Here is a 26,681-nt window from a genome sequence, read left to right as displayed (position 1 = left end):
CTGCATGAGACAGTCATGACTACGGCACACTGACTCCCTGGGCAAAAATGGAGGGTGGCTTATGCTGATGTATTAATCACTGCTGACATATCAGGGTGGGTTGGAGGTGTGATCATTGCCCTGCTTCCCTCCCCATGCCTCCCCACCATCACTTGCGTCCTCCTTCGCTCACCCCCTCGCCACTGTTCATCATGTCCCTCCCTGCCCCATTCAGTCCCTCCCCACAGCTGTCACTCACCGCTTGGGGGAAAGCGGAGTGTGGAAGGGATGAAGGGGGACGAGTGCGAGGTGAAGGATGCGGTGGCAAGTGGGCTGAGTGGGGGAGGGGGCAGGGCCTAGGGTGGAGCAGGGATGGACTGGGGGTGGTGTCCCAGGTGGAAGAGGTGGGACAGAACTGCTCTACCCTGGGGCCTGGAATTGCTGTCGGTGGGCCTGCCCCCCCCCACACATCTAATGCATGAGTAAACAGAAGGAGGCTGGCTCTGAAAGAAACAAAGCTAACTTTATTTCTGTAGACATAGCATGAACTGCCAGTGACTGCGTCAGTCCTCCTGTAGTCTTTCCACTGACTTCCGTGGGCCGTGTCTCAAGCCCATAATGCCTTCAGCCACCGGTGCTCTGGTATTTTATCTTCTTTCTGCTATTCCTAAAGCACGTGGGCTCTGGAAGTCTTAACTGACCCTAGGCAGTACCTATTTCTGTCAGTGATAGAAGAAAAAAATTATACATCTTGGATCAGCGTCTCTGCTGATGTAAACAGTCATGGCTCCACTGAACCCAGTGGAGCTACTTTAGCTTACACCAGGCAAAGATCTGGCCCCGCATGTATAGCTATATATAACTTGAACCATGTTCATATTGACAAGCTCACAAACCAGGATTTTTATCAGACAAAACATAAAACAGCTTCTTCCTGATGAAAAAAGCTTTTGGTTTATCAACTCGACGGCTGTGTTATAAGGAAAGTGATATTTTCCCTACAGTCACCCCCCGCCCCCCCCACACACACATATTTTACAAGTGCAAATATAGAAATAAATCCTCTCTTTATACCCCCATTTACCTACTTTTATTTTTTTTAGTGATCCTAAATAGATACTTACATTATTAACAGCACAGCATACTGGTTTCGATCTGTGAAATCCTTTGGAAATGACAACTGTAAAGGAAGTTCTTTTAAGAAAAGAGCAAAACATTAAAGTCTGGTAGATGCAAAATAGTAAGATTTGAATAAAGTTTTTTCTGTGTTAAAGGAACATTTTGCTAACTTTACCATAGTCCTCAATGTGAAGCATTTTAATTTCAGTTTGGAAAATCTTTTTCTTTAAAATAGTTTCTTTCAACACCGCATTATTTTCCAATATGTAAAATTCTGTAGAAAACAAATAGGAGGAATCAGGGTGGAAGATACAATGCATCACCATACAAGAGAGAAATCAAGATACCGATAATTAAAGAAAAATTAACAAATATGCAATGCTAAATCTTTGAATCATTTCTTTCTTTTAATAAGTTTTATAATGCACCTACTTTCTTTCTTTAAATGTGTTTTATAATGCACGACCAGCTTAATTCACAATGTGCAAGGGAGTGTTAATGATTTTCTATTCTCTGTTCTGGCTTCAACAAGGTTTGTTTTCATTAAACACCAGGAGCTAAATTTTGGCTTGTGTTACATGGGTAGAAGGGGATAGTGATACCCATCCACTTACCCTCGCAACTCACTCCATTTAGGATCCAGGCACAATGTAGATATTAGCATTCCTGATACACAATGAGAGTGTGGATGGTTTTGTGGGAGATGCTACTATACAGAGCAATGCTCTGTGTGTCCAAGAGGGCAGGCATGCAGCCCTGCCAAAATGGATGCCTGACAGTAGGCAATGGGAGAGGGATGAGAGAGCACATGATGCACCTATCACCAGCAGAAGTAAGGACAGCCTCTGTCTGTCTAGTGCAAGAAAATTATCTAGAACACCTTTACTTGGTTACTACCTTTCTGTATTCCTCCCTCTCCCATACTTCAATGAGGAGCCAGGGCACAGTTTGGCTTAAAAACTGAAGCCAGATTTGAAGCAACCCTTTTGCATTTGGATGAAAGATCTTACTGTTCTTGTTTTATCCTCCAATCTCACACCCTTAATGTGGATTTTTGAAATCATATATCCTCATTTGGGGCAACAAGGGATAATCTAACTAGAACCTTAATTCTGGGCAGTCAACCAAAATGTTATAATTATAGTCTTAGCCTATAATAATTTGAAGTAATCTTTAATCGCACTCTTATTCTTTTATTAATAGAGAGGGATTATTTAATCTTGCATTGAAATATTACAAATAAATTATCTCTCATTATTGGGGTTTTGTTGTTGCCAATGGTAAGCACTCTCTCTCTAGACCTACTGCCTTGTCTTCTTTCCATAATGTTCTACATAAGTCCCTCTCACATTTATCCTTTGATTCCTCACAAACAGGAATTTTAGAAACAAATAATAAAAAGCCAAATTCTACTCTCAGAAATACTGAGTAGCTCCACTGAAGTTAATGAATTTATATTGAGTCCACCTTTTAGGGGTTCCGCAGTATAAAGTTTGACAACTACTGTAAACAGTAATATTGAAAATATGAAGGAGAAAGGGAAGTTGTTAGCGTCTCCTTAATTAAGTGTATTAGTACTGTTTTCAACATGTTTTAACTCTATTATGTATTTCAAAGGTCTGATCAGTATGACACTTTGAAGATGTAGGGCCAGATCCTCTGCTGTGGCTGAGCTGTGCATGGCCCAGACTAGAGCAGAGTGGACAACGATGGCTTCAATATACAGCACAGGCACCTGGCACTAGTTAGTCCAGCCTCAAGATGCTCTAACTTGTGTTGAGAGTCCAGGCCAGTGCACATTATCTCCCAGATTCCTGGGCTTCAAGCCATCTTTGTAGCCGTGGGATCTGGTCTAACTAGCGCCCGGTGCCTGTGCTGTAGATTGCCAAAATGGAGGGATGTCCACACCCCCTAGCCACATCCTTATGCTGGATGGATCTAGAGGGACTGGCTATCGTTGCCATAATGGATCCTATGCTACTAGAAGTTTATGGCTGGTTTGCATTGTCAGAGCAGCAAAGCAGGCAAGGAGCAGCAGAGGATCTGGTCCATAACATACAGCATAATTAGCAAAACTTGAAATGTAGAGGTCATGGACCTGATCTCAGAAGACTCTATTCTTGGAATGCCTATTTAAAATAGAAGTGGAGGCACTCTGGATTTGGACCAGTATACTAAGAGCAGGACTTAGTTCATTGTATGTAGGTCATATTTGATGATCAGCACTGGGAGGTCTGTACCTTAATCCAAAATAATTGGATTATAATTTTAGAAACATTTTTAAGACTACAGAAGACAAGCCATAATAGAAACATAATTTACATAGTGAGTGAAAGGGATGAAGAACATCCTGCCACCTAATTAACTCAAGTGTAAATAGTAGATGAAAGATATGCATCTAGCATAACATGAATCTGAGAAATCCTGGGAATGTTCTAGTCAGTTGATTAAATGTTTTCTCTTCTTATCACTTCCAGCCATGTTAATTAAGACAGGTTTATGGAAATGAATTACATAATTTTTCTTGTACTTGTGCTGAAACAAAGACTACAATAAGGAATTTCTCTGAAATGGGGCTTACTCACTTCCAGGATTACTTGTACTGTGCACGCTAACAACTGGAACTCCCGGCCCTATGTTTGTGGAGGAAAAAAGTACAAAAAATAATTGAAGTAGAAACTGTTTATACGTTGTCCTGTACTTCAACCAATAGCAAGGATCTCTGTATTTGAAGGAAGGTGAACACAGAGATGACAATAATCACTTTCTGATGCAAATCTACAAAAGTGTAGCAAAAATATCATATAATTGCAAATAGCTCCATAATTAAGAAACAACTTTGGTATCCCATTTCTGTCAGAGAAAAAGTATCACAGTTAAATGTAGATTTAACATATTATAGTGTTTTTATTTACTGTATTAGTAGTAGTGCCCAAAGACAGAAAGCACCAGGATCAGAACCCCATTTTAGTAGATGCTGTGTAAACACACAGGAAAACATGAGACCAAATTCTGCTGTCAGTTAGCTTGGTGTGAAACTCAAAACAGCTCCACTGATTTAAATTACTCATGCTCTTCAATGGTGCAATTGACAGCAGAATCTGATCTGCAGTCCATTGTCTGAAGAGTTTACAGCCTAAAAAGACAAAGATGAAGAGTGGAAGAAAAAGGGGAAATGGTTTTAACCAATGCACGTGGCATATATGTCTAAAAGATACATCCTGAAACAGGAAAGAGCCAACAAAGAAGGTAAGAGGGTCTTGTATTAAGGAATGGAACTCAGTAGATTTAGGTTCTGTTCTTGGATTCACCAATGACTTCCTGTGGGACTTTGGGCAAGTTTAGTGTAAAAAAAAAAATTCTGCAAAAAATCTAAATGTTTAGTTTCGATATTTTTAAAATGAGGTATTTTGATTTTTTTTATTTGAAATTATTTTTTGTTTCAAAACCTATTTCAATTTTACTTCTGAAATTAAAATTTAAAAAAAACTCAAAAGCAAAACATTTTCTTTGACCTGAAATGATTTTGTTTTACTTTTCAGTTTACCAAAAATTAGAAAAAATGTCACTTTGGATTGACCTCAATGATTATTTCCCCCACTCAAGTCTCTGGAAGTGCTTGGGAGATGAAAAGGGATGGGATAATGAGACTGCGCTCCGGACTGAGGACAAACAGGAAGTAGAAGTTAGCCTATAAAATGTGCTCATAGGCAGACAGAAGGTGAAAGAACTGAAACTTGTAATGATCAAGCTAAAACAGCAGCCCCCTGGGAGTTTAGCAGAGATTTCATTTTGTTGCAGATTTAGCAGGGCCTTTTGTTTGTTTAAAAATGTGTGTACAGGTTGGGGGATGAGGGGGTATTTGTCTGTTCAAGGTGGTTTACCTCAAAGTCTGGAAAATAAACAAGTGAAAAGCTTTTGTTGTTGGAATGTGCTGCTGACTCTGCCATCTTAGAAATGCTGTGCCCCCAATACAATCATTTTGCACTGCTCTAGGGGTCCCTTGGGGACCACAGTGCTGCCATAACTAGACATCTGGGGATTCCCAGGTGGAGTAAAAAAGACTGTACTCCACTTTCACACAGGGACTGTGCTGGAGATATACCTAGAGAAGAGGCATGTGTAATCCCAAACTCTAATTTATATTGGGAATGGGGAGAACACAAAGGTGGTGTGAACTCATCTCTGCCCCCCCCCTGCTCTATGTTCCCCTTGGGGCTTGCACCAAGTACATTGTCATGCTCAAGGTTTGAACTCATAGAACCTGATTTGCAGACATGCTAAGCATGAATAGGGCCCATTAACCTCTATTGGAGATATGGGATCTCTTTATCTCTGAAAGTCAGAGCCCCTAATGGCCAGTCCTACTGCTGGTATAGTAAATGTTAAAGCTGGGAGCAGAGTTAAGGGCATTCTCATTTCAGGTTAAATACATTTTGCTAAATCATAAGAACAAAGGCTACATCACCCAGCACCTCTTTGTACCATGCTGGGGAAGTGGTTCAGTACTGACTGAGAAGTAAAGATGACTTGCCCATATCACTTCCTGTACCAAGAAGGGATTTCCCAGGTCATCTCCAAATCAAGAACTAACCAGGGAGAATCCTGCTTAAACCATGAGGTGTGAGCAGCACACTGGTATGCAGCCTTTACTCTTGAATAAGGGCTGCAGCATTGTGCTCAAAAGGAGGTAGCATGTCTAGAGCCCATATATAGATATGGGAAACTTATGGTATGGGAAACGTATGGTTTAAACCCACTCTGAATCCACCCTTTTGAAGCTATGCTCTGGGGAGGAAAGCACATTGTCTGAGAACCTGCTCCTGGACATTCCAGATCAAAGATCCCTGAACTGTGTAAAGGGTGGATTAAACATCTTATGAAGGTGCTTGTTCTGAGCTGAAGCTGTGATGACCACGAAGGAAATCCCTTGGGTGGGGTATGGAAAGACTGCATCTGCCATAACGTTTGTTAGAGTTGGCGTGATGTCTGGTAGGCTTGTTAGCATGTGTGTAGGTTGTTTTAATGTTTTTAATATGTTTTTTTCTGCAATGCTTTCATTTTAAGAATAAAATACGCTTGCATAAAAAGAACTGCGTGGCAACTCCATTATCAGTTTCTGAAGAGAAAGCAAGCATGTGTGCTTGGGCAACCTGTCTCCGTTGGGAATAATGTAGTGAAGGCAGGGAACTATGCAGCCTGGAATAACCCTGGTCAAGGGGGAGTGAGACATGAATCTCCACCCAAGAAAGGCAATGGCTGGGGAGCTGGAAGCCTGAGAGTGGGTGCCCTTGCTAGATCACTGATGGGAAACACAGGTGCAGTTGCCCTGATCTGTGATAGAGTGTGCATGCATGTATATTATATGTATAATATACATATGCACATATGCTTATTTCTGCATAGATAGTACACACATATATTTATTTATTTACAGTTGTGTTTATGAAAATATCACTTATTTTATGCAATATACATTTTTCCTATTTGTATTAACATATTCTATTTTCAAACCTCATGGATGTTTGGGGTTTTTTTGTGAAACAGAAATACACAGCTGCAGAGAGAAGTAGCTGTATGTTAAAAGAAGTGGACTGCTCAAATGTATTGTTGGATGGATTCCATCATTTTCTACATGCTGCTAGATGGGCAGCAAAACAGATGCTCATAAAAATGTAGGCTCCAACCTGCTATTAATTACAGGATTGGGGGCCTACCAGTCCCTGTAACTAGATTATAATAATACATGTTCTGTTTGTCTCATCTCCTTTCCATGATCCTTTCCTACTGCTTGTTTACATCCATTGCAGTCTTGTCTGGATTTGGAGTGTAAAACTCTCAAGACAGTGACTGTCTCTTACTCTGTGTTTGTATAGTGCCTAGTACAATAGGGTCTTAATACTGGTTGGGGCAAATTTGCTCTACAGGAATAAAACTAATAATAAATAAATGAGTTCTGTTTTTTAACATTCCATTGATAAAAAGGGCTCTGCTTACAGGGGTTGAACCATACCATACTTTTGGTAAATACATTCGTGTCTAAATGCACAAGCGTATTAATGAATTAATGCTTATATAAAGCAAGTCTTTAGTTGTGATCTAGAATTAACTGCACAGGATTAATCCACTACATATAATGCAAAGGTCAATTTATTTGTCAAATAACCATTGCTCTGAATTACAATAGTGTCACTTTAAAATTCCATATTTCCAGCACAGTCACTACCTTGCAACATGAATTCTAATGACTGCAAAAAGAAAAAAGAAATCCATTCCTTCCTAAAAGGATACAAGAAGTTTTAAAAGGCCAGGAGCGTAGGAGCTACGAATCATATATTTTTACAAAGATGGTCTTAGGCTCCAAACCTCCAATGAGTTCTCCAGAGGGGAACTCTGTGCCTGCACAGACATAGTTATTGAGTTTGTTGCTAGATTAGGGTCTAAACCACTATTCAGAAGAAGATATTAATAGAAATATAAATAAAGCACTACTTTAAGTAATTTATATTGTGAACAATATATTTGACTTACCTTTACAATGTAGTAAAAAATGCTTGTTCATAGGACTAAACTTTGCACTGAAGTATGTGCACTGATCTTTCATGAAGTTGCATGAAAGACACTGGCGGTTCAATAATCCAACAGTTGATACACTGAGAACAAAATTGGTTATAAACATCAGAAGAGTTTTATTTGATAATATAACAAACTCCTTAAGTGACGCCATAGTCCCACTAGACAATAATAAAGTTTCTTCTGATCTCCACTCTTCTCTTGCTAAAAAAATATTAATTTTTTGCCAGTTTTATACCCAATATGACAAGCTTTTGGTTGCTCCATTAGGCGACAACTCTGCAAGCTCTTCTGGGTGGGAGGTCTCCTAAACCTGCATGAAGCAGCTTACAGGACTAGGACCTTAATTATTAAAAGTACTCTGGAGTGAGACTAAAAATCAGAATTTAATGAGAATTAGGGCCTCATGGAATTGTAGCTTTTAGAACTGGGGTTTCTGCATGGGTGAGGCAGTCTGCCCACATATTTTAGGTTGAAGGATTGGGGCCTTTGTAAATATAATTTTAGCCAATTGGAGAAAGCTTTCTATACAGTACGCCAGTCTGAAGAATACATGTGCACTATGCCATTGCATTTAGAGTTTGCCTAATTTTTTATTTTTATAATATATTCACATAAATATGATTGGCAATTTTTGAGTATAAGTAAATTCTCTGTAGTAATAAGCAGGCTGATTCCTCACTCTTTGCACTTTCTCCAGTTATTTATCTCTGTGCAAAGTGGGTATAAAACCTTATCACTCAGATTTGACAGTAAAGCTCATCAAAAAGAAAGGGAAATACTCTGGGGGAATTTGGTTTTTTTCAAATTCCACCTTTCTCAGTTTTTCCTCAAAATCTGAAATATTCAACATTTCATTGCATTTTTCAAATGGCAAAAATTTCAACCAGTTCTCTAGTTAATTTGGGGGAAAATGGTTAAAATATTTCAAAATATTGTTAAACTTTTCTCAGTATTTTTTCTGCATGTTGTTTATGTTTCAACTTTCATAAAAAAGCTTCATTTTGAAAAATTCTGACTGATTCTGCTTGGCAGCATTTTACACCTTGACTCCACTCATTTTGTTCAAGTGCAGGTGACTAAACAAGCTGCAAGACAGCAATAGGTCTGGTGAACAGAATCTCTTTCTAGTTTATAGTACTTGTGTTCGAGCTATTGTTAATTTTACTCTGTGTATTACTTACCTGTGTAGCTGTCTTCCTCTTGGGGAATCTTCAGTGCTTAAAAAATAACTGCCCAAGAAAGACAAATAAAATTTAACTCGCTTTCCCTGATCTATGTAATATTAGGAGCAGTGAAGAAGCCCAAATCCATGCAAAGCCCATTATGCGACAAATAGAGTTGAATGAAATCTTTTGTGCTTTTTTTTTTTTTTTTGTGAAATGTTTTGAAAATTCATGTTAGTCCCGCCAAACTGTTTCAGAAAAAATACAAAAAACAAAAAAACCCTTTTAAAAATAATTCTGAAAAAGTCTACATATTTCAATTTTTCAGTTCAAAATGACATTTTGTTTCAAAATTTCCTTTAATTTTATTTTAAAAAAACAATTAAAGGTTTTAAAAATGCTGGAAATCAAAATGTTTTGTTTCAATTCAGGTCAAACAAAATGTTTTCCCCCATCTTTTTGCTTCACTGAAATTTTTGAAAAACGCTTTCAGCTTGAACCAAAACATTTTTGGGTTTTTTTTGAATTGCCAATGAGCCAAAAAAATACATTATTCACCCAGCTCAAATTACAAATTGAGCCCTGGTGTGCAGAAAACTCCACATCTGGGCTGATGTATGTTTTCATACCAAAACAATGCTGATCTCTTGGAGGCACATTATGGCTGCCTCTCTGTGGGCATAAGACACAACAAGCCTCTTATCTCAAAGTCTCTTTGCAGAGGGGCAGCCCTAATTTGGCTATCTGTGCTCTCCAACTGTAGAGATGGCAGCTAGTGCAGTGAGCAGTTCTTTAAAGCCAGGGCATGTCTGGGTAGGACAAGGGCTGATGTGTCTTCTGCAACCACAATGGGAGCCCTATGTGGGCCCACTCAGAGGGCACCTGAGATGAGCTCTTCAGAAAGTTCCTGCTTGGGGTCATCATAATCCACATAAAGGGCAGAGGTCCTCAGAAATTCCACACTGGTGGTTGAATCACTGTACCTCCCACCCCAAAGCTTCCTGAAAGCCCAGGCTGTGTAGCCTGCCAGTACCAGCTCTGTAGATCCTTCTCAATATTTCCTTCTCCACATTTCCCCATCTATGCCCCGAACAGCATCTAGAGAAAGTTTCTTTTTCAAAAGCCATATCAGGATCTGTCTGTAACTGCATTCCCCAATAATCCTGGAGACAAGGGTACTGATTCTAATCTCACACAGGGTCTACCACTGCTCCTGAAACAGTGGAGATCAGCGTCAGGCACATTATATTCATTTCTGCCTTATACAGATATAAATAAGGCCTGATCCAAAACCCATTGTAGTCAGCTAGACTCGTTCTATTGACTTCAGTGTGTTTTGTATCAGGCTCATGCTGTCTCCAGGCACTGCCATTCAGTCAGTGCATTTCCTTCCCATTTAGGAACCTTAATATGGTCCCTGGTTTGGCTTCGACCAGGTTTAAATAAAAAATGGTTAAAACACAGTGATTTTGGCTGAGTTCTCCTCTATTTCCTGATTTGAGTTTTTGTACCTATTTGAACAAGAACATCCAAGTGAAACTTGGAAGGTTGGAATGCCCACAAACTGAAACCAAAGAATAAGTTTGTACAATCCCTGTGAACTCAAACCTCTGAGTTTTATCAAGTCTAATAATTTTGACAGGCTTTCTCTCTTGGATTCCAAGGGAAAAATACATGGAAGGATTATTATCTCAGATAACTAATGGGGATATGCTGTGTGATCTACTGACTCACTCTGTTGATTAAATAAGAGGAATTAAACGACAGCATGGAGATAATAATCTTTCCAGTACTTTGGCAGATCAAATGTATGAAATTGCTCTTTGTACTATTAGTTATAATTTATGTCTGTGCTTGCAAATGAAAAAAATATTGTTATTAATTTTACATACACTATTTCCAGTCAAATGGATTCCATCTCAATAATTCAGATATTTTATCTGAACAGACAAAGAAAACTAATACTCACATCTTTTGAGTATTTTCATCATATGCCAGGATTTTGATAACTTCCCAATTTCCTGATGTCAAGTGTCTCACACTCATTTGTTCGGTTCTAGCCTGCGGAGAAATGGTAAGTATTGACTTTCATCTTATGTCTTACGTTTTTCTTTCCCTAACAGGATTGTCAGCACATATCATTACTGATTACAGCTCTTTAATCTTTTAATGTACAACATAACTCACTTAAATCTCAAAATCCACATGCACTGAAAGGCACGGACTGTAAGGATCCTTTCCTTCTCAATATATTAACTTTTCAAAGGTAGTAAAATCACGTCAGTTTCTATTGCAATGTTTTTTTTTTCAATTACCCATATGCAATATCAACAATAGAGGTTCTGTCTAGGTTGCCATATCTTTAATTTTGATGCAAATTTGAAGTCAGCTAGAGGATATCACAATACATGCAGAAAATTTCACTACATTACAAAAAATTTTTAAACTAACAAATAAATGTTTTTGCTTCCTGACACGTGGATAAAGGTGCAGTTGGTCAAAGGGGAGCTGAAAATCAAGGATCAGATCCTTATACAGAGTAAATTACAGCAATTTACACCAGCTGAGGAACTGACCCCAAAGTTGCAATAAGCCAAATATATATAAATATCACCTGTGCTATTGAAGATTATCTTTTCCTTTACTGGCTGGAGTGGCACAAAGGGCCTTAGCCTGGCCCGATGCATTCAAAGTGCTGTACAAATATTAGCCAGTTACTGCTCAGAATTTACTATATGCTTGTACAGAGCAGAGCACAGTAGGACCCTGATCTGGTCTAGGCCTCCAGGAATTAATAAATACAAATAAACAACACCAACACCACCCTGTGAGGTAGGCAGATAAGTCAGTGTTTTTATCTCCATTGTTATTAGCCTGCTAGGAGTCAAGGAAAATAACCGGCTACTAGTGGAAGTACTCACCCTTTCATGCAGTAGTGCAATGGTTGCTACCTTAACCAATACATTGGGGTTTGAGCTAGGAACCTCTAGAGCTCAGTGAATATATAACTTGAGGTAAAACCAACTTCTCAAGATTCACAATCTCTGTGTATCAAGTGCAGAAAGAGGCACGCAACTGACATTGGCCATTAGGTTATATACATCATCTGGCACAGAGGAAGCTCATCCCAAACGTCTGTGAGCCCACCTCCTGGTGTAGAGGTAAGTTCCTTGTCTAGGCTGTTCAAGGTTGAGAGTACAAATTTCACTGCTGCTGTGCCAGAAGATGTGCTAATTCGAAGAGTAGCTTGTTGGGCTAGTGGCATGAGTCATGCTTTGTGGTAGAGCATTCTTGGGTTCAAATCCTAGAAAAGCTCCTGTAAAGTCTAAACAGTGTGCTATACCTTTAACTTTTGAAAGGTATGCTTTAGTCAAACACAGGTTTTTGGCTCAATAAAGGGATGACTGGGTGAAATTTAATGGTATGTGTCTTACAGGAGGTCAAAATAAATGAGCTCTTCTGGCCTCAAATGCTATGAATCTGAGATCCACAACATTTCAAATCCCAGACAAGTCCCCAATTTATGCATCAGCCATTAACTTGACCAACCCAAGGGATTCACTTGGGGATGCACAGAGCTAGAAGCATTAGTGGCTAATGAGCCAGGGTTTCCAGGTGAGAGATGTAACAGATTCACAACCTCTGTGGCTTGGGCAAAGAAGGGGACACATAACTCACACTGAGCTAGAGTAACAACTTGGGTAGAAAAGCAGAGGACAAAGCCTTTGTCTTCTCATATTTCTTTATAATACCCAGCACTACAACAACAGCTAGGAAGCTGAAAAACGCTTATGGGCAAATTCAGCCTGAGCGATGTGCCTGTTAATGACAACAGAGCAGAACGTGGTCCCTAGAATCCACCTGTGTTAACTGCCATTTAAACTGACTGACTATCAGAGCCTAAACTTCCAGCCACTAGAATTACAGTGCCTTACCATTGAGAAAATAGAAAAGACTGCTCAGGAAAGAATTGTAAGGTGTGTGTAAGTTATTTCAGTATTTCCTATAGGCCCCAGCTGAGGTCAGGGCCACATTGTGCTAGGTGGTGTGTGTACACACACACACACACACACACACACACAAAATGAAATATTCCATTTTAATGGGGCACTGGTATTAGTTGGGACCTCTAGAAACTATTGAAATACAAATTGATGAAGATGATAATAAATAATAAGTGAGTGTTTCCTATCTGCAGAGGTGGTAGGGGCCAGAGGACTTTTCATTTATCACAAAGTTCCATCCACGAAGCGTGGAAGGGAATTTTTAAGTACTGAAATCACAGATTCAAAAATAGGCTGTGGTTTATATTGCTGATAAATATTAAACAATATGGCTATTTTTCAAGATTGCAGTTGTAATACATCATTTATTATGCTTGCTGGCAAATTTTGCCCCAAACCATTTCAGTTCCTTTTAAATTATCATACTGTGGTTGAAAATAAGAGCCATTGTATATTTGGGGTGGGGGGCAAACTAACTAAGAATTTCCAATGGACATATCACTCCTGGTTCAGTCCAATTTTTGAATTAATTTATTTTTAAACATGATATAAATATGATGTAAATTACTAGAGATATTTGGGAACATAGCACTCCTCAGATGGAGTGCTTTACATTCAGCAAGTAAATAAATTGTGGTAGGTTTATTTCTTTTTTAAACAGTGCCCCAAAGAGATTAAAATAGATGCTTTTGATAACCTGATTTGGTTATATATTTGACATTTTATGTATTATCTTTTCCAAAATGTAGCATTAATAAGATTGATTTAAGATGACCTAAGCAAAACCATCATATCTCGCTAGTTGTACTTAATTTGGATAATCAAACCCCAATGATTAATTGAAATAGAAGTGAACTGATCATTAAAGTTTAATTCTGTGTTATTAGACTTTTATGTTGGGGACAATAAAACTGCTTAACCTCTCCCAAGTCTGCAATGCTTACTTCTGTTTAACACTAGCCAGTGAAAGATCTTAAGTGGGAAATTATACATAAAAATTCCATTGTTTACTGCAAATGTTCATGGTGGAATTTGGTTGTCAAGGTGCTGGATACCAACCACCTATTTACAATTCTGCTAAGCCAACTGTTATACTTCTGTGGCTCTCACAAAGTGTGACAAATATCTGATGTGACAAAAGACTTTATGTGCAATGGTTAATATAATTTTTATGTCTCCATGTTTACTTTAGAAATAATGGACAATCAGATTAATGCAGTGTGCAAAGCACAGCATATAAACACATTTCCTGTCCTTTATTGCCCCATATCAGCCCCATTACCATACAGAGTGTTGCTTAGTGATGAATAATGTTCAGTAGATGGAATATCTGGTTTCCTCTTATATATGTAGATAAAAAACAAACTAACTCCAGGGAGCAGCTATATACTAAAAAAACCCAAATTCATCACTGGTGTAAGGTAGTACAATTCCACTGAAGTCCGAGTTCGATATATTTATATTAGTGGTGATTTTGGCCCCAACAGTCAGAGGTATTTGCCACTTTGGAGTTGAATATTATGTCCCTATTCTGCTGAATAGGGATGAACTGCTAAGCATTTAAACGCATGCTTAACTTTAAGCACATGTTTAAGTTCCATTGAAGTCAATCCTTAAAGTTGAGCACGTGCTTAAGTTCTTTGACAAAGAGAATGGATTTCAGCATGTGCTTATATGCTTCATTGAATTGGGGCCTGAGTTTCCCAAAAACTTTGGTCGGGTCAAATGAAACAGCCTACAAGTTTACTGCAAACTTGTTATCACTAATTTTGATACACTGTACCTCAAAATAACGCTCTGTACCCACATATTCACCACTTGTATATGGTTATGGTATTTTATACAAAGTATGCCTTGTGAGATATCATTTGAAAAGTCATGACTTGCTGAAACTCACTATCTTGTTAAAATGTGTGTGTCATCATTATATGTGGAGTTATGAGATTCTGCTATATATTTGTTACTGAAACATGTTGTGAGTCTGGAAATTATCCACAGACCAATTTCTTGGAAATAACAAAGGAACTGTGGAGAAAAGCTTTACATTTCAAAGCTTCACGTACACAAAAGATGTAAGCAAGAATTTGCAATTCATATGAAAGACTGAATGTTGGACATGAAGCAAGGATTTTGTCAGCATCTGGAGGAAAGTATAAAATAAGGGACAGTGACATCATCAATCCACTTCTTCTCCCCCACCTATACTGAAGGCAACAAGATCATTTGGAAGACAGAAATATCATTGAACTGGGAGCTGTGGTCCTAACTAGAAAAGCTTTCCAGTAAGCACAGACTGCTGTAGGTTTGCGGAGAAGAGAAACCTTATTGCTTCAAGTTTGACTTAGCTTGCTGTTTGTATCTTTTTGTAACCAATTCTGATCTTCTATGTCTATACCACTTATAATCACTTAAAATCTATCTGTCTGTAGTTAATAAACTTATTTTAATGTTTTGTCTAAGACAATATGTTTTTTATTGAAGTTTGGATAATTTACTTGGGTTATAAAGGCTAGTGGATATTCGTACCCTTTGATGGTATGACAAACTAATTAATGAGCTTATTCTGATCAAAGGGGTCTCGAGCAGTGTAAAATGCACATTTCTGGGGTGCAAGGCTGGGACTAGGGATAGTGGGTGTTGCTCTATACATAACTCAAGAGTGGCTGGGCATAGCAGTCTGGTAGTTGTCTGGGGGATGACCTGCATGCTAGACACTGGGGTGAGTGAGCCGAGTGGCAGTTCACACAGTACAGCAGGGCATAGTGCACAGTAAATGGGAGAGTTTAGGGGAAACAACGATCCAACAGTCCAGATTTACCCCAGGATATGTCACACTAACATTTAGTGTGATATTACAGGACATTTTTTCCTATATTTTGTTATTTATTTCAATTTTTTTTTAATGCTACACAGCACTAAATAATGGGAAAGAGGCCTAAATAGGACTTCCTTGATTGTTAGTGTAATATTCTCTGATTTTCATGCACATCACTGGTTTATTGGAAGATGGAGGTTTGACACATACACTTATGTTTCCCATTCTAAAATCTTAGTGACAGATGGATTAAGGTAAAACTACTCTTTCCTTCTCGCACATTGCTTCATACGTGAGATCAACATGAATATTGTCAAAAGGGTTTAAACCCAAGGAGCGTTGACCTCATGGATGGCTGCTATTTTAGCTCCATAAGGCTCCTTCAAAAATTGCAGCCTAAATAGTATGCAACATGCCCACCTCTCTCCTTGTATTCTACTGAGATCAGCAAAGACGCTTGAATTAGCAGCTTCCTGATTTAAGTGGGAGCTGCAGGAATTCTCAGTTCTAGAACTTAGGCTCAGATTCTCAAAGAGTTTTAGGTGCCTAACTCCTAATGATTTCAATTGGAATTAGATGCCGAAATCCGTTTGAGGATCTGAGGCTTACTTTCTGCAGTAGTTCACCACAGTGCAAATCTGCTGGAACTTCCGGCCACACTACAAAAGCTCATCCTTTCTCCCAGGCTCTTCCCTGGAAGGAGGGGATAACCTAAAGAAGTCAAAGTGACTGGAAATGTAACACTGGGAAGTGGCAGAGTCCTAGTTTGCGTGAACTTTGCAGGGTTTCAGATTTGGACATTGGTCCCCATGTATGTCTCATCAATTACATTTCATGAGTGTGCCCAGAGTTCTGGATGGACAATTAAAAAAAATAAAATAAATATATAAATAAAGTGAAATTGGCATCCTAAAGATTTCCTTGATTTCTGTATTCATGTGGAACTTATTACATTAATGCTGAGCATTATCTTGCTACAGAGGACTTGGAAAGCAAACCATGTCTATGACTAGTTCTAGACGCAGGTAGAGAGAATGACTGCCAGGTGCTGTGTGAATGCCTTCTGTTGGCAGATCTATTGAGTATCCTTGGCATCAGCTTATGGAGAGATAGTTCATCCACCCTTCTAGTGTGACCAGTTAGCAAGTGTAAAAAATCGGGACGGGGGGCTAGGGGTAATAGGCACCTATATAAAAAGAAAGCTCCTACGCCCTAGTCACCCTACACTGTCCTGGCTACATGGTGCTGCAAATGGGTCCTACAGAAGATCTGTGATCACAATAGAGAAAGGGCCATCCCCATGACATACATGCGGAGGCTCTCAAGTCTGTATTTAGGGCCGACTTTTGTTTGTGTAAGGCATCACCAATATGCCTGGGGGATTATACAACTACTCCCAAAAATATGAATTGAAGCAAAAACTTACCTGAACAATAAGCATGGCTATATGGTGGAATTCACCCCGGCCACCTTGTTTCACTGGGACAATCATGAAGAACTTACTTCCATCTTTGGAGAAAACTGGCTCCTCATTCTATAAACATAAAATGGTTTCAGTTGTCTCAAACTGTGCATTAAACCCTCCATCACATAATCAGCTTGGATATCTAAATCTGTAGTTGTCATTTCTTACAAGAAAGTTACAGAGATGTCCTTCCACTTTCAGCATAACCATGTCTATATACCGTGCTAAAAATAGTAGAACTAAAATAGCTATAGCTCAAAGGGTTCTGAGATACGGTTCAATTCATCAGCTATAAATTCAGAGGCTTTTAAAAAACTCTTTTGCCTTAACATTTGAAATCTCACAAAAACTGGCTCTCTGTTGTCCCCTTTCGCTAGGGTTGGAAATACTACAGAGTTTCCTATACAGGATATGTATAATAAAAGAAACAAGTTTTATTGATGATGATGACAAATGTGGTCTATTGCCTCAATTCAGCAAAGCAAACTTGGCTTTAAGAGGACTTAAGTCATGGTTTCTGAATTTGAATGGACAGAAGCACATGTAAGTGCTTTGATTAATTAGTGCCCTATCATTAATTGTTGAACTGGTGTAAGTAACTTTGCTTGTTATGTATCTCCTAGTCCATTATCATATGGAAATGTTAAAGGGACACTGCCTACCATAAAATCATAATTTTTAATGATTTTTTTACATACACCTTACATGATGGAACCTGAAATGTGTTTTAAATAAATATTTTTATCCATTTTTTAAATCAGTTGGATGTTTTTATCTGAAGCTGTGAAAGTGGAACCATTTGCTGACTTTTTGATCTACATACAATTCATGTGCATGAACTTTGTTTTATTATTCTCAAGCATTCCTCTGGAGCCCTACATGCTCTCTCTCTTCTACTCTTTTGCATCAGGTTCTAACAGGATGTAAAAAAAGGAGTAAAAACACATTTTTATCTGAAAAGTCAGCTGATCTTAGTGCACACAGAGGTCAGATTTGCAATGCAAGAATATGTATGTTAGATATATTATATGTTAGATTAATATGGGTGTCCTAAAAAGTGACAATTTTATTTTAACAAAAATGCAATTTTACATTTCATTAAAGAAAATAATCGAATAACAAGATAAAAGTAACAATACAAGCAGCTATGCATTACACATTTAAGGCATCATTCAGACAGTACCTGTTTAGAAAGCCACACTTCAGAGGTAATCTCATATTTCTAAAAGAGAAGAATTATCTTTGTGAAATATTTACAGACCCCCAAAAATCCTTACATCCATCAAAATGACTCTTTACATTTAATTTTTGTTTCCTGTGTTACAGAGCTGTAGCCTTCCCATTGCCATTATCCCTAAAAATGTACAAATAATTAAAAAGTTATAACAAATGATAATTTAATTGTAAAGGCAGCTGCCTTTCTGAATTCCCAGCAGAACTAGGACCATAAGATCTTTCAAAACCCTTTTTTTATTAGTTATCATCAAGCAGCTTCGAATACGCAGTTGTATTTGGTTCTTAAGTCTAGGCATCACTTGACAACTGGAAATGTTTAGGCCCTTCAACAACATTGGGTAAACAGCCAGTACCAGATTCCTATCATTAGTTTTTAGCTGAACATGCTTTTCATGGGCCATAATTTAGCTTAGTTCCATGGGTAATAGTTTAATGAATACATCAAAAGCTTAGTATCTACAATATCATGCTTCATATTGGGCCATTGCCTCTACACCATACCACACCATTATGTACTCCATATATCTACTGGTAAAATAATACAGGGCAGATGTGCAGCTGGTATGAATTGTCATAGCTCCACTGAAGTCATGACAATTGACACCAGCTGAGGATCTTCCCCTGTAAGTGTGGTCCCTCAACTGAAATTCAAGTGGCTATCATAGTTTGATAATTTGTTTTGATATACATCTTTTTGGAACTGCAAATGAACTCTTGAGATATTTACAAACATTGTATATGCACTAGCACTGAAATGGTAATATGTGCTGTAAAACATTCTTGCACTGAGGATTTTTCAGTTCAATTAGAAAGACATGAGTCTAGTCCCACTGTGACTGAAGTCAATGGCTGAACTTTCCCTCAGTTGAATGGGAGCTGATACAGTGAGAAATATCTGTGTTATTTTTTATTGTGCATACCTCTGTGTTTGTTTCTGTGGGCTACTTGATATGGAGGTAGATCTAAAGGAGGTTTTAAGAGGGAAACCAATAGGAAACAAAACAATGGCAAAGATAAGGTGCTATCATAGCTATCTAAGCCTCTATCGAGGCTGCATTGCTTTACTCTTCCAAAGGCTAAGCTTAGCACATACAAGGGGATCGTAAATCTTAAAGATGCTGACCTCAGAAAACAGGCGGGAGGAAGGTGTCAGCTACTGCAGGTTGACACAGATTTACTGAAAGTCAAAATCTGCAGCAAGCAGGCTGTAACTTGCTTCCCAAAGAGAACAAAGGGCATGAAGGCTAAGATATGTCTACATAAGAGCTCCTGGTGAATGCTAAGTGTAGGTAAGACAGTATTTATATAGGTCTCTTTGTTGTTTTTAATGCACTTCTCTGAGTGCTGTGAACCTTTTGGAAAATAAATCCTACTTTGTTCTGAAGAAGTTGCTTCTGTGTTACTGCATTTTATTGCTGCCCACAAGCTCCTGAAGGGAAACTCTTGCAGGTGACAAGTGCATTGGGCCTGCTAGGTATCACAGTTGGCAACAGAAACCCATTCAGAGAGTAGTTGGATCATCGGGTTTCACCCCAAGGAGAAGAGGAGGTGTTGGCACTGAAAGGAATGCATTCAAGGGACTGGACACAGCTACCTAGAGACCATGGCAGGTGAAGGCTGCACCTTTTATGTTTGAGATTCACATGTTTGAGATTATGATGGCAATCAAATGGAATGAAATAAATATTCTTGAGAGGTGCTACAGAGCATTTAGTGTATATGTGTTATACACTATTCTTTTTTTTTTTCTTGTACATGATCCAATCACCACAACAGCATCGAACTTCCGTTACCTGTCACTCTCTGTGGCACATCTGGTGGTGTACATTCACAGATATTTCTGAAGGCACCCGTCCATATATAAAGTAAGTATAAAGTGAGATGGGTGATGGGTACTTGTGTTTTTGGAAATAGAGATTCAAGGTAATCACAGCACCACAGCTCCTAGTCCTGCTTTTATTGACTCATAGACTTTAAGGTCAGAAGGAATCATTATAATCATCTGGTCTGACATCCTGCAAAACACACGCCACAGAACCTCACCCACACACTCCTGTAATAGACCACTAACTTATGATTGAGTTACTGAAGTCCTCAAATCATGGTTTAAAGACTTCAAGGTACAGAGAATCCACCAGCAAGTGACCTATGCCCCATTCTGTAAAGGAAGGAGAAAAACTCCCAGGGCCTCTGCCAATCTGCCTGGGGGGAAATTCCTTCCCGACCCCAAATATGGTGATCAGCTAAACCCTGAGCATGTGGGCAAAACTCACCAGCCAGGAACCCGGATAGAATTACCTGTAGTAACTCAGAACCTACCCCATCTAACATCCCATCACAGACCACTGGGCATATTTACCACTCGTAGTCAAAGATCAGTCAATTGCCAGATTAGGCTGTCCCATTATAATATCTTCTCCATACATTTATCAAGCTCAGTCTTGAAGCCAGCTAGGTTTTTTGCCCTCACTGCTCCCCTACAAAGGCTATTCCAGAACTCCACTCCTCTGATGGTTAGAAACCTTCATCTAATTTCAAGTCAAACTTTGTGATGGCCAGTTTATATCCATTTGTTCTTGTCCACATTGGTGCTGAACTTAAATAACTCCTCTCCCTCCCTGGTATTTATCCCTCTGATGTATAGCAATCATATCTCCTGTCAGCCTTCTTTTGGTTAGGCTAAACAAGCCAAGATCTTTGAACTTAAGGGGATTTTTACCATCGTCTTCAATTCCAGCAGGACCCTCCAGGTGTGCAGACGTGTTTGTGTGAGGGGACAACAAGGAACTGTTTCCTGAACCTTTGTGATTTTTTTTTCTATTTTGAAATGCTGCCACGTTCTATCACCATACAGATGCTGTTGTCAGAATCAGCAGCAAAAGTATTAAAATAAGAATTCATTTTGGTGAGAGCTGCCACTTTTTAGAGCTGTGTTATCATTGCTAAATTACAGGATTAAAAAGGGCAAAGGTCACTTCTTAGCAATGGCTTTTTCTCCCTGCAGGAAATTTGGAAACAAAAATGATCTTCTTCATTTAAGGTTCTGAACAGTAACTGCTCTTCACACACACTTATGGATCCATGACAGTCACATTCTTCCTGATGAGGAATGGACGTGATTTCCTTTGAAGCCCAGGAAAGCCTATCCTGAGTCTCCCCAGAAATGTCAATTTCAATAAAAATAAATTATGTTACTTTAATCATAAAATATATTGTTTATGTACGATGAGCCTCCAAGGACTATCAAAAATGATGCATCTTTCTTTTAAATCAACGCCAGCCATTATAGATACTAAGGTCTGGAATGTATGTAGGGAGAAAGAACAGTGGCTGGACAGATGAGACTACCTGAAGGGATATGTGTTGCCTCTGCATTAGCTATATGTATAATGCTTGATTTTCAGAGGTGCTGATCAACTGTAACTCCCACTGAAGTTAATGAATGAACAAAGCACAGGAACTTTGAAAATTAGGTCCCTGGATTTTAGTGATTGCATGAAATCATTTCATCGTAAAATCTGGAATTCTATCACTTCATTATCTCCATGTTATTTACTTATTTTTAATTAGTAATTAATTAGTAAAGACATTCTGAAGATCCAACTCCAAACATCTTTTTCTGGTCATAAGGATAAGTATCAGGAATATAATCCAGGAAAGAAAGCAACAAGGAAATACGACTTACCTTACTACAAGCCCCAGTCGTGGTCTCACAAACCGTAAGGATGGAAATGTTCTGTGGTCTGTTTAACCATCTCACCACAGTCTTGGTATTGCTTACCCACTTCACCATAGTGATGTAGTATTCTCTGAGGTAAACATAAGTTTTAAAATATAGTGGTTTATATAAGGTTATGTAATGTTTGAAATTATAGCAGTATGTGGACCAAATCTGGGAAACAAAGCTTGTACTGAATTGCGCCATGTGAAAACATGAGTATGGAGGGATGGAATCAGGTACACAAATGACAAATATATTAGATAAGGGATGCTACTACTAGGAATATTGGTTACGGCATGTTGCTCCTCTGGGAAGTTTCTGTTCCTTTAGCAGTTATATTGCAATCTTTTAAGTAGCTTTGCACGTTTCAAGAGCTTTTGTCCCACATGACCATATGCAATAAATCATTCAACGAAGATTTTAACTGTATAAAATACAGATTGTAAATATGTCAAATTCCTGCCATATTTAAAATAAGTTTTCCAAAAATATATAGTGTCCATTTTGGCGCTGATCCAGCAAAGCACATAAACATGAGCTTATCTTTGTGTAAGTGAGTAAGGTCTTTTACGAGAGAGAAGACACTAGTGGTTAGAGCAAAGTCCTGTAAATTAGATACTGAAGGCTAATCAGGACTGTGCCATTAATTCATGGTCAGAATAAAAGGAGAATAAATTTACTATATTCTTGTTTGTCTGTTAAGTGTTAGAAGCAAATAAATTAAAGTAAAACCTACTTAGAAAACAGATGTTGCACCTGAACTTTCCTAAACTAATCACGTGTTTATGAATGTGTTTGCTTTTTAAAAATAGTCTGCAGACTGCAGTGTTTCTTTGCTGTGCCAGATGTTTTCTTTCCTGGACAGACAGCAGACATAAAACTAAGAGAAACAACATTCTGCACAAACACACAGTCCATCCCTCAAAAAAATAATAGTTACAAGGTTTCTGGGATCATTTTAAAATGCCACCTATACACTGTAAGTATTCTTTGCTGGGGCTGAATGAAGAGAAAAGTCAGACGCAGTATCACTGTTAGTCAACTTTCACTGTAGCAAATAACTTGTAATACCAGACAAACTGTCTGTCCCCAGACATGTTTGGCTCAGCAAAAGAGTCCAACACACAGATTTTAATAGCACAGAATATCTACCTACCTCTTCCTGAAACCCTGTTATGCTGTCAAACTAAAGATGTTACTAGGAAGGCCTGTTGCAGCTTGTCATCACAAAGAAACTTGGAATGCTTGCTTCAGTTCACTGCTTATGACAGTTAGCAGCTTCCCCCGTCCAGTTGAGAAACGCTCAACACTGGGCTTAAAGAAAGTGTCTAGAAATTCAGTCCCACATTAAACCAAGGGTGTTAGCTTGTGCTTAATTAGGTTTTTAATGTAGTTTTGATGGAAGCTTCATTACCTGTCAACAGTAGATATTTAATTATAGAGTCAAAAGACATTTTACTACATCATGGATGGCCAATTCATGTCCTGAAAGGGAAAGTTGTGTGGGATTTTTGATGCTGCACACAAAGGACAAGGGACCCAGGAATGAAATGCAGATGCACCAGGTCTGAATTTGACCCCATGTTTATGGGCATGTGATCGAATAACTAAATCTGCACTCCTTGCCTGGGACTACCCATCCCTGCTATTCCACCTGACTCAAGGCGATATGGATGTTCTTCCAGACCAGGGTTACATTCTCTGCTCCACTGAATATTCAATTATTTATACAAAGTGGCACAGCTTTTCATCCCAGCCTCCTTATCCAACCAGTCCTAGTCTCCCCTTATGGTTCCTTGTCCAATATATCTCTTCCCTCCTCTCACCCCACCACACTGGCTCCAGTCCTAGTCTCCCTCCTCAGGCTCCATATCCAATCGCGGTATCCCACCCTCCTCCCAACCCATCTCCTTGTCTCCGTTTTCTCCTTCCCTGGATTCTTGTCCTAAATCATGTCCAGTATTCCAGCTCCTGTCAAATTAGTCTTCCCTGCCATCTGCCCCTGTCCCCTGCCTCCCTTCACTGGTTACTCAACCCAGTTTCCTTCCCTCCCACAGCTCCTCATCTAATCTATGTTCTTTCTCCCCGCCAACTAGACCCCTGTTCCTTTTGCCATTTCCCTCACTGGTTCTCAGTGCCAGCCTCCTTGTTCCACCAGTTTTAACTACATCTCTCCCCCAGCTCCCAGTCCCAGCCTCCACATCCCTCCTGGCTCCTAGTCACTGCTTCCCCTCTCCCTCTTCCCCTGGCTCCCAGTTAAAGCACGCATCCACTCCAGCTCACAGTCTTCTTGCCCAGCCAGTCCCAGACTCCTTGTCCCAATCTTCTACTCCTTCCCCTGCAGTCTGGCTTTTGTCCCCTCTGCATTTGAAGCAGACAGCTTCATCTCCCACTCTGCCTGGGTGCCGGAGAATGGGGTGGAGGTCATTGAGAGCACAGGAGAGACTGGTTCCCTGCTCTTCGTTCCAGTGCTTGGCCCCACCCTGGCCCACGGCAGCTCAGACCAGCCATTAGAGAGAAAGTCTGGCTTTGCCCCCACGGCTCTGGGCTAGAGCATGCTTAGTTGTTCTGCAGGGATGATGCATCTACAGTCTGGTCACATGTTGGAGTTGTGGGGGAGTGCACATGCTCAATCACTCTGTGGGGATAGTGCACACACAGTCTGGTTAACATTAGAAGCTGAGAGAGGCTTGAGCACGCATAGTGAGTAAAGACTGTTCATAGTTTTAGCTGCTAAAATTGAAAGGGACTCTACAAAGCTTGTGCAAACTGCCATTTTTCAGAGGTTTATAAACTGGCCAAATTTGGGCAGATTTCACGGGGACAGTAAAAGTCACATCCCAGACACAAAGGCCACCCCTCTTCCAGATGTCAAGTCTGTACTCTAAAGCATGGGGGCATTAGAGATGTTGAAAGAAAAGGTCACCAGAATTTTTTTATATGGGGGAAAACAATGTATTGTCCCTAGTCTCATTATCCGAAATGGCTCTGCCATTTTGGCTGAAATTTTATATATCTCAGCCTCAGGTAGACACGTGCCATGTAAACCTTCAGCCTGAATGGTTAAAGTTTGACAAAGTTATAAGCAACTGAAAACAGGGTCTTATAATGGGAAGTGTTGGGCAACATAGACAGGACTAACATATAGATATAAATATACACATACATATATATTCACACATATATATTCTCTCTCTCTCTCACACACACACACACACACACACACACAATAATCCATCCTTCTCAGATACGCTCAGTTGAAAGCGTTCTTTTGTATTTTCTTACAATTTTTTCCTTTAATTTGGTGGTCTAAATTGAGACACTATTTTATGTCCATAGCATAATGATTTGCTATTACATTAATTATCATTTAAAAATGTATGATCCTCCTATCTCACTTGTGAGTTTGGGGAACCTAGTGAATGAGAAGATATGTACATTATCTTACTGCCTGCTATGCTAAGTGCTTAGCAAAGTCAACAGAGACAGTAATCTGAACAAAGAAAAGGGATTTGCATTGAATTACACAGGATGCACAGTTACATTCACAATCTAAATTTGCCTGAAGAGTGGATACTGAGATTTGAATTAGAATAGTTGGAAAACAATGTTTTGAGCTTTAAAATAGGAATCCATCCAAGAAAAAAATCCAATTTTGCAAATTCAGACAATTTGCTATAATGAAGTCATTGTAATCTAATTTAAAGCCAATGGATAGGTTGTGAAACATACCTACCTTTTAGAGTAGTAGGAGGTTTCTGATACTTAACACTTCTGGCAATGGAATGATGGTGTACATCTAGCCTTGGTGACTATAGGAATAGTTGTGGATTTGGTTGAATAAGTACAGTGTGTGCTAGCTTGAAAAAGCTATGCTATGTTGCTCTGTTAGTTTGCTGGCAGATTGTCTGCTAAGAAAGGTAAACACTAGATTCTTGCCCTATGAATAACTTTCTAAAATATTTATTGTGTTTTTAAATTATTTATATTGCTGTGTATTAGAAAGAGGCACGATGTGAATTTATGAGTACTAATGGGAAATTTTTGCACTTGTGGACACTAGTGCAAAAGTTAATACTTTTCAACTAGAAATGAATCCTGCAAGGTAACCAAACTCATTAAAATTGGATATTGTTGCATGCTATATTGAAAGAAGGCTGGTATTTTGGTTAAGTAAAAAGACTGGGACTCAGGAGATACAGTTTGATGGATCTACCACAGACTTTTTGAATGACTTTGAACAAGTCACATAGGCCCAGATTCTCAAAGGTATTTAGTTAGGCATCTAAATGTCTTTGAGGAACTGGGCCTTAGGGCCTGATTTTCAGAAACGATAGGCAACTGTTGCTCCCATTAACTGTAGCTGGAGTTGTGGACGCTAATTATCTCTTATCTTAATATGTTTGTTCCCCATCTGCAAAATGGGGGAAATAATACTTCCTATCTTCCAGACTGTGTCTTTTTTGGCACTTAGATGCTAAACTCTTTGGGGAATGGGCTGTCTTTTACTATGTGTTCGTACTGTGCCTAGAACAATAAATCCCCAATCTCAGCATGGACCCCTGGGTACCACCCTAATAATAAAAACATCCTTAGTATTAAA

General features: G+C 39.0%; 1 protein-coding gene across 1 annotated transcript in view; it reads right to left on the bottom strand.

The window, feature by feature from the left end:
- Window positions 1-26,681, bottom strand: part of DPP10 (dipeptidyl peptidase like 10) — a 397,481-nt gene that overhangs the window by 21,165 nt on the left and 349,635 nt on the right. The window contains exons 11-19 of the mRNA XM_067549556.1: window positions 22,043-22,166; window positions 18,305-18,343; window positions 17,083-17,190; window positions 10,807-10,898; window positions 8,856-8,903; window positions 7,630-7,751; window positions 3,684-3,731; window positions 1,274-1,372; window positions 1,104-1,173 (exon numbers count right to left, since the gene is read on the bottom strand). Of these exons, the coding sequence (XP_067405657.1) occupies window positions 1,104-1,173; window positions 1,274-1,372; window positions 3,684-3,731; window positions 7,630-7,751; window positions 8,856-8,903; window positions 10,807-10,898; window positions 17,083-17,190; window positions 18,305-18,343; window positions 22,043-22,166 (750 nt within the window). The remainder of the gene's footprint in view (window positions 1-1,103; window positions 1,174-1,273; window positions 1,373-3,683; window positions 3,732-7,629; window positions 7,752-8,855; window positions 8,904-10,806; window positions 10,899-17,082; window positions 17,191-18,304; window positions 18,344-22,042; window positions 22,167-26,681) is intronic.

Source organism: Emydura macquarii, unplaced genomic scaffold, assembly GCF_026122565.2.
Source record: "Emydura macquarii macquarii isolate MOO-44397 ecotype Brisbane River unplaced genomic scaffold, CSIRO-AGI_Emac_v2 contig_1253, whole genome shotgun sequence".
NCBI lineage: Eukaryota > Metazoa > Chordata > Testudines > Chelidae > Emydura > Emydura macquarii.
Note: the sequence above shows the minus strand (reverse complement) of the source record. Positions and strands in the feature narration are given on the sequence as shown.